The sequence below is a fragment of the Lolium rigidum genome, unplaced genomic scaffold, assembly GCF_022539505.1.
Source record: "Lolium rigidum isolate FL_2022 unplaced genomic scaffold, APGP_CSIRO_Lrig_0.1 contig_59506_1, whole genome shotgun sequence".
In the NCBI taxonomy this organism is placed as follows: Eukaryota; Viridiplantae; Streptophyta; class Magnoliopsida; order Poales; family Poaceae; genus Lolium; species Lolium rigidum.
In genome coordinates this window covers 1-8,399 of record NW_025901077.1, presented here as the reverse complement: position 1 = coordinate 8,399, position 8,399 = coordinate 1, and the positions used below count along the sequence as shown (strand labels likewise).

The 8,399-nt window shown below is 46.6% G+C and overlaps 1 protein-coding gene across 1 annotated transcript; it reads left to right on the top strand.

Annotated features, from left to right (window-relative positions):
• The first annotated feature begins 223 nt into the window (after positions 1-223).
• On the top strand, positions 224-2,356 carry LOC124681911 (exocyst complex component EXO70B1-like). The gene has a single exon (XM_047216687.1). The coding sequence runs from the start codon at positions 359-361 to the stop codon at positions 2,147-2,149; it is 1,791 nt and encodes a 596-aa protein (XP_047072643.1). The 5' UTR covers positions 224-358; the 3' UTR covers positions 2,150-2,356.
• Positions 2,357-8,399: the final 6,043 nt, after the last annotated feature.

The following is an 8,399-nucleotide window of genomic DNA, read 5'->3' as shown; positions in this document are numbered from 1 at the left end:
AGGCATGCAATGCCTTCATCTTTTAATCGTAAGTTGGTAAAAATGGTCGCATTTTTTTTGAGGTATAAAAATGGTCGCATTTATCTGTCAAAGTATGCAGGTATAAAACCGCACCTCTGAATATTCTGTGGCGTTCAAATATCCGCAACGATAATTTAAAAATGGCGCGACACGGCGCGCTTGACCGTGTTTGGTTCGTTGGCCCTTGGCGCGTCAACGTTTACAAAAACCGTCGAACCACGGCCTTCCGGGTAGGTAGCAGAACCGAATACTTTCACCCGGTCTTCTCACGCTACCCAAGAGGAAGAATCGAGCGAGCGAGCGAGCTTTCTTGCTGCTCCCGCGCGCGACGATCGCCATGGCGAGCACCACCGCGTCGTCGCCGCCCACGGACATCGCCAAGAGGATGGCCGTGTCCAAGAACGCCGCCGATGACATGATGCGCGTGCTGTCCATCTACGACACGGGCGTGCTCCCCGTATCCCCTCCGGCCGGGGGTGAAGCGGCGTACGGCTCGGATGAGGAGGAGGCGTTTGCGGCCGCGGAGGACGTCATCCTCCGGCGCAACTCCTCGTCGTCGTCCTCCGGCATGAACGACTACCTGTACGCCGTCGACGACGCCATCGCGGCCGCGGCGCTGCAGGGCGGCCTCGCCTCCCGCGCCGCCGAGGCCGTGCAGGCCGCCATGCCGCGCCTGGAGGAGGAGGCACGCGCGCTGCTCTCCTCCTCCTCTTCCTCCTCCGCGCGGCGCCACTCGTTCTCCTACTCGGACGACCTAGTCGTCGACGACGCGACGTCGCCGCCCGACGCGTCGTCCCCGTCGTCGCGCCTCTCCCCGCGCGCGGCCGCCTCCGTCCTGGGCGTGGCCGACCGCATGCTGCGCGCCGGGTACGGCCCGGAGCTCGCGCAGGTCTACGTCGCCGTGCGCCGCGACGCGCTGGCGGAGGCCGTGGCGCACCTGACGGGCGCCGCGGACCCCGTCGCCATCGAGGAGGTGCTGAGGATGGACTGGCCGGCGCTGGACCAGAAGATGCGGCGGTGGAACCACGCCGTCAGGGCCGTGGTCAGGACCGTCCTGGCCGGCGAGCGGCAGCTCTGCGACGAGGTGTTCGCCTCGGACGAGGAGCTCGGCCACGAGTGCTTCGCCGACGTCGCCCGCGGCTGCGTCCTGCAGCTGCTCGGCTTCGCCGACGCCGTCGCCATGTCCGCGCGCGCCACGGAGAAGCTCTTCCGCACGATCGGCATGCACGAGGCGCTCGCCGACGTCGCGCCGGAGCTGGTGGCCCTCTTCGCCGGGGACGCGCGCGACCTCTTCGACGCCGAGGTCTCCGCCGTCTCCGCGCGGCTGGGCTGCACCGTGCGCCGCACCATCGAGGAGTTCGGGGCCGTCATCCAGGGCGAGTCGTCGCGGAGGCCCGTGCTCGCCGGGGAGATCCACCCCATGACCCGCTACGTGCTCAACTACTGCGGCCTCCTCGCCGACTGCCGCGGCACGCTGGACATTGTCCTCGTCGACACCATCGACTCCTTCGACGGCGGCGAGGCCGACAACCACGACGGTGCCGCCGCCACCTCGACGCCGTCGGGGCGGTGCATGCGCGAGCTCATGACCCGGTTGCTGCGCAAGATGGACGAGAAGTCGTGCCTGTACGACGACGCCGGCCTCAAGCACATATTCCTCATGAACAACCTCTACTACATCGTGCAGAAGGTGATGGACTCCCCGGTCCGGGAGCTCCTCGGCGACGACTGGATCCGCCGCCACCGCGGCCAGATACGGCAGTACGAGACAGGCTACCTCCGGGCGTCGTGGATCGCCGTGCTGTCATGCCTCAGGGACGACGGCAGCGCCGCGGGGCCGACGGTGAAGGACAAGGCGAGGAGCTTCAACGCGGCGTTCGAGGAGCTGTACCGGAACCAGACGTCGTGGAAGGTGATCGACCCGCAGCTCCGGGAGGAGCTCAGGATCGCCGTGTCGGAGCGGCTGATCCCGGCGTACCGGTCGTTCCTCGCACGGCCGAGGACGCAGACGGGGTCGTCGTCCGGCAGCAGCCGACACTCGGCGTCGAGATACATCAAGTACAGCCTCGAGGACCTCGAGGACTACATGCTGGATTTCTTCGAAGGCGTGCAGAAATTCGTCAAGTGAGCAGAGGAGCTCTGCTTTCTGATCGCTACATTCTTCAGAGTGCATGGCCATGATTTATGGACATGGTTTTTCAGAGCATTGTTCACTTACAGATCAGTCGATGCTCACATTAGTCGACACATTTGTACATAGGAAAAGAATTCGGGGGTGTATGTATAGTTTTGCACGTGTATTCGATTTTGCTCTATGGGAATTCAGATTTTTTTACAGACAACTATACATTTAGAACTCAAACACTCACGCTGAGCAGCGTTTACTTCATAATAGGAATCAAGTGAGCATTGCAGTTAACAAGAATATGGTTGACAAAGATAACGATCCAGTTGACATAAGCGCAGTTGACAAAGATAGCGACACAGTTGATAAGAATATACTACTCCTTACTAACTACTCCATCAGTTCCATAATTATTTTCATGATTTTTAAATTTAAACTAAAACCATGACAAAAAATTATGGAGCGGGGAGAGTAGTTAACGTGTTTCAAGTGCACCACGTGCCCCAACTACATCTTGTTTATTATTGCAGTTTAAGTTGTCTTATGTGTTATCTTCAACCGTATTTACTTGAGTGATTTTGTTAATATTTATTTCAGAGTCACAACCTTATTTTTATATCTTTTTTAGAAGCTAAGATTGTAGTCAACCTATAGCAAAATCGCATGCACTCCACTGCTAAGACTCCTGCACTAACCGATCAGGTTCATATAGTTTATTGGGCACCTCACCAAGCACAAGCCCATACAAATGGGCTACCAACTTCAAATTTGTACCCCTCGTGATAAGCCTTAACCCGAACCAAGCAAGAGGACTATCTCCGAAAACTAAGATCGGAGACGACATTATTGAGTTTCGCAAAAAAGAAAAAGACAAGTTATTGAGGAAGCAACAAAGCTTTGCGTGTAATCTTTAATATACCCCATTGCCACCTGAATCTTACCACTGTAGTTGAGATTACCAATAACAAAAGAAGTGCGCCATAGAAGAAAACGTACAATGGCGAAAATTCTGCAAAAATGGATGAAGTTGAGAGATCTGTAACTCCTTACTCATTTTATCGCCGCTTCCACCATAATAGTGAAGTCAACCAAAGTACCCAGAAGACATTGCCTAACATGTCGATTCTTGTATCGATGGTGTTTGGTCATGGTATTTACTTGAGTGGCCGGTTGTGCCAAGTCTTAGACTTTTGATTATACTATTCTTCAAGAACACATGTTGATTTTTGGTCTTCTCTCAACCACCAGGGGCCAAAACAACCGCAAGGATAAATACCAATCTATTCGTCTACCAGTGGAAGAGTCTCCAAAAAAAAACCTAGAAGCTCGCCTGGCACCATTCATGATGTTTTTTTTTTGGATAGAATACTATATTTTTCTCTCAAATCAAAATTGATTTTACAGTGGACTTTGACTTTGAGAAAACTCCATATTTTTACTCCCTATGTTCATCTATGCAAGGCCACTTCGTAATTTGTCTAAGTTTGATCATGGATCTGACCAAATGCAATATTTGTTATATGTCCAAAAAAGTGTACCATTGGGACTGTATTTGGAAGAAATTTTCTACAATATGTTTTTTTACAGCATATTAATATTTTATAATTAAATTTATGATCAAAATCTGAAAGGACACGGATGTCGCCTAGAGGGGGGGGGTGATAGCGTGTATTTCACACGTTCGTTGGGCAACCCCAAGAGGAAGGTATGATGAGCACAGCAGCAAGTTTTCCCTCAGAAAGAAACCAAGGTTTATCGAACCAGGAGGAGCCAAGAAGCACGTTGAAGGTTGATGGCGGCGGGATGTAGTGCGGCGCAACACCGGAGATTCCGGCGCCAACGTGGAACCTGCACAACACAACCAAAGTACTTTGCCCCAACGAAACAGTGAGGTTGTCAATCTCACCGGCTTGCTGTAACAAAGGATTAACCGTATTGTGTGGAAGATGATTGTTTGCAGAGAAAAAAGTAAAAACAAGTATTGCAGTAGATTGTATTTCAGTAAAGAGAATTGGACCGGGGTCCACAGTTCACTAGAGGTGTCTCTCCCATAAGACGAACATCATGTTGGGTGAACAAATTACAGTTTGGGCAATTGACAAATAAAGAGAGCATGACCATGCACATACATATCATGATGAGTATAGTGAGATTTAATTGGGCATTACGACAAAGTACATAGACCGCCATCCAACTGCATCTATGCCTAAAAAGTCCACCTTCAGGTTATCATCCGAACCCCTCCCGCATTAAGTTGCAAAGCAACCGACAATTGCATTAAGTATGGTGCGTAATGTAATCAACCACTACATCCTTAGACATAGCATCAATGTTTTATCCCTAGTGGCAACAAGCACAACACAACCTTAGAACTTTCTGTCACTGTCCCAGGTGTCAATGCAGGCATGAACCCACTATCGAGCATAAGTACTCCCTCTTGGAGTTAAAAGTAAAAACTTGGCCAGAGCATCTACTAGTAACGGAGAGCATGCAAGATCATAAACAACACATAAGCATAACTTTGATAATCAACATAACAAGTATTCTCTATTCATCGGATCCCAACAAACGCAACATATAGAATTACAGATAGATGATCTTGATCATGATAGGCAGCTCACAAGATCCGACAATGATAGCACAATGGGGAGAAGACAACCATCTAGCTACTGCTATGGACCCATAGTCCAGGGGTAGACTACTCACTCATCACTCCGGAGGCGACCATGGCGGTGTAGAGTCCTCCGGGAGATGATTCCCCTCTCCGGCAGGGTGCCGGAGGCGATCTCCAGGATCCCCCGAGATGGGATCGGCGGCGACGGCGTCTCGCAATGTTTTCCGTATCGTGGCTCTCGGATGCGGGGGTTTCGGCCACGGAGGCTTTAAGTAGGCGGAAGGGCAAGTCGAGAGGCGGCACGGGGGCCCCACACCACAGGGCCGCGCGGCCAAGGGGGCCGCGCCGCCCTAGGGTTTGGCTCCCCGTGGCCCCTCTTCGTCTCGTCTTCGGTCTTCCGGAAGCTTCGTGAGAAAATAGGCCTCTGGGCTTTTATTTCGTCCAATTCCGAGAATATTTCTTTACTAGGATTTCGAAACCAAAAACAAGCAGAAAACAGCAATCGGCACTTCGGCATCTTGTTAATAGGTTAGTTCCGTGAAAATGCACGAATATGACATAAAGTGTGCATAAAACATGTAGATAACATCAATAATGTGGCATGGAACACAAGAAATTATCGATACGTTGGAGACGTATCAGCATCCCCAAGCTTAGTTCTCGCTCGTCCCGAGCGAGTAAAACGATAACAAAGATAATTTCTGGAGTGACATGCCATCATAAACTTGATCATACTATTTGTAAAGCATATGTAGTGAATGCAGCGATCAAAACAATGTGTATGACATGAGTAAACAAGTGAATCATAAAGCAAAGACTTTTCATGAATAGCACTTCAAGACAAGCATCAATAAGTCTTGCATAAGAGTTAACTCATAAAGCAATAATTCAAAGTAAAGGTATTGAAGCAACACAAAAGAAGATTAAGTTTCAGCGGTTGCTTTCAACTTGTAACATGTATATCTCATGGATATTGTCAACATAGAGTAATATAATAAGTGCAATAAGCAAATATGTAAGAATCAATGCACAAGTTCACACAAGTGTTTGCTTCTTGAGGTGGATAGAAATAGGTGAACCGACTCAACATTGAAAGTAAAAGAATGGTCCTCATAGAGGAAAAGCATCGATTGCTATATTTGTGCTAGAGCTTTGATTTTGAAAACATGAAACAATTTTGTCAACGGTAGTAATAAAGCATATGCATCATGTAAATTATATCTTATAAGTTGCAAGCCTCATGCATAGTGTACTAATAGTGCTCGCACCTTGTCCTAATTAGCTTGGACTACCTGGATTATCACCGCAATACATATGCTTTAACCAAGTTTCACAAAGGGGTACCTCTATGCCACTCGTACAAAGGTCTAAGGAGAAAGCTCGCATTTGGATTTCTCGCTTTTGATTATTCTCAACTTAGACATCCATACCGGGACAACATAGACAACAGATAATGGACTCCTCTTTTAATGCTTTAAGCATTTGACAACAATTAATTCTTTTCTCATTAGAGATTTGAGGATATTTGTCCAAAACTGAAACTTCCACCATGAATCATGGCTTTAGTTAGCGGCCCAATGTTCTTCTCTCACAATATGCATGCTCAAACCATTCAACTCAGTGTAGATCGCCCTTACTTCGTACAAGACGAACATGCATAGCAACTCACATGAAATTCAACAATGAGTTGATGGCGTTCCCAAGAAACATGGTTATCGCACAACAAGCAACTTAATAAGAGATAAAGTGCATAATTACATATTCAATACCACAATAGTTTTTAAGCTATTTGTCCCATGAGCTATATATTGCAAAGGTGAATGATGGAATTTTAAAGGTAGCACTCAAGCAATTTACTTTGGAATGGCGGGAAAATACCATGTAGTATGGTAGGTATGGTGGACACAAATGGCATAGTGGTTGGCTCAAGTATTTTGGATGCATGAGAAGTATTCCCTCTCGATACAAGGTTTAGGCTAGCAAGGTTTATTTGAAACAAACACAAGGATGAACCGGTACAGCAAAACTCACATAAAAGACATATTGAAAGCATTATAAGACTCTACACCGTCTTCCTTGTTGTTCAAACTCAATACTAGAAATTATCTAGACCTTAGAGAAACCAAATATGCAAACCAAATTTTAGCATGCTCTATGTATTTCTTCATTAATGGGTGCAAAGCATATGATGCAAGAGCTTAAACATGAGCACAACAATTGCCAAGTATCACATTACCCAAGACATTTATAGCAATTACTACATGTATCATTTTCCAATTCCAACCATATAACAATTTAACGAAGGAGAAACTTCGCCATGAATACTATGAGTAGAAACCAAGGACATATTTGTCCATATGCTACAGCGGAGCGTGTATCTCTCCCATAAAGTGAATGCTAGGATCCATTTTATTCAAACAAAACAAAAACAAAAACAAACCGACGCTCCAAGAAAAAGCACATAAGATGTGGCCGAATAAAAATGTAGTTTCGGGGAGGAACCCGATAATTTGTTGATGAAGAAGGGGATGCCTTGGGCATCCCCAAGCTTAGACGCTTGAGTCTTCTTGATATATGCAGGGGTGAACCACCGGGTGCATCCCCAAGCTTAGAGCTTTCACTCTCCTTGATCATGTTGCATCATACTCCTCTCTTGATCCTTGAAAACTTCCTCCACACCAAACTCGAAACAACTCATTAGAGGGTTAGTGCACAATATAAATTGACATATTCAGAGGTGACACAATCATTCTTAACACTTCTGGACATTGCATAATGCTACTGGACATTAGTGGATCAAAGAAATTCATCCAACATAGCGAAAGAGGCAATGCGAAATAAAAGGCAGAATCTGTCAAAACAGAACAGTTCGTATTGACGAATTTTAAAATGGCACCAGACTTGCTCAAATGAAAATGCTCAAATTGAATGAAAGTTGCGTACATATCTGAGGATCATGCACGTAAATTGGCATAATTTTCTGAGCTTCCTGCAGGGCAGTGGGCTCAGATTCGTGACAGCAAAGAAATCTGGAACTGCGCAGTAATCCAAATCTAGTACTTACTTTTCTATCAACGGCTTAACTTGGCACAACAAAACTCAAAACTAAGATAAGGAGAGGTTGCTACAGTAGTAAACAACTTCCAAGACACAAAATAAAAACAAAGTACTGTAGGTAAAAACATGGGTTGTCTCCCATAAGCGCTTTTCTTTAACGCCTTTCAGCTAGGCGCGAAAAGTGTGTATCAAGTAACATCGAGAGATGAAGCATCAACATCATAATTTGTTCTAATAATAGAATCATAAGGTACCTTCATTCTCTTTCTAGGGAAGTGTTCCATACCTTTCTTGAGAGGAAATTGATATTTTATATTACCTTCCCTCATATCAATAATAGCACCAACAGTTCGAAGAAAAGGTCTTCCCAATATAATTGGACAAGATGCATTGCATTCAATATCCAAGACAACAAAATCAACGGGAACAAGATTATTGTTAACGGTAATGCGAACATTATCAACTTTACCCAAAGGTTTCTTTGTAGAATGATCAGCAAGATTAACATCCAAATAACAATTTTTCAGCGGTGGCAAGTCAAGCATATTATAAATTTTCTTAGGCATAACGTAAATACTTGCA

Excerpts from the sequence above, each read along its gene's own strand:
- LOC124681911 (XM_047216687.1), top strand. The coding sequence starts at position 359 with ATGGCGAGCACCACCGCGTCGTCGCCGCCCACGGACATCGCCAAGAGG.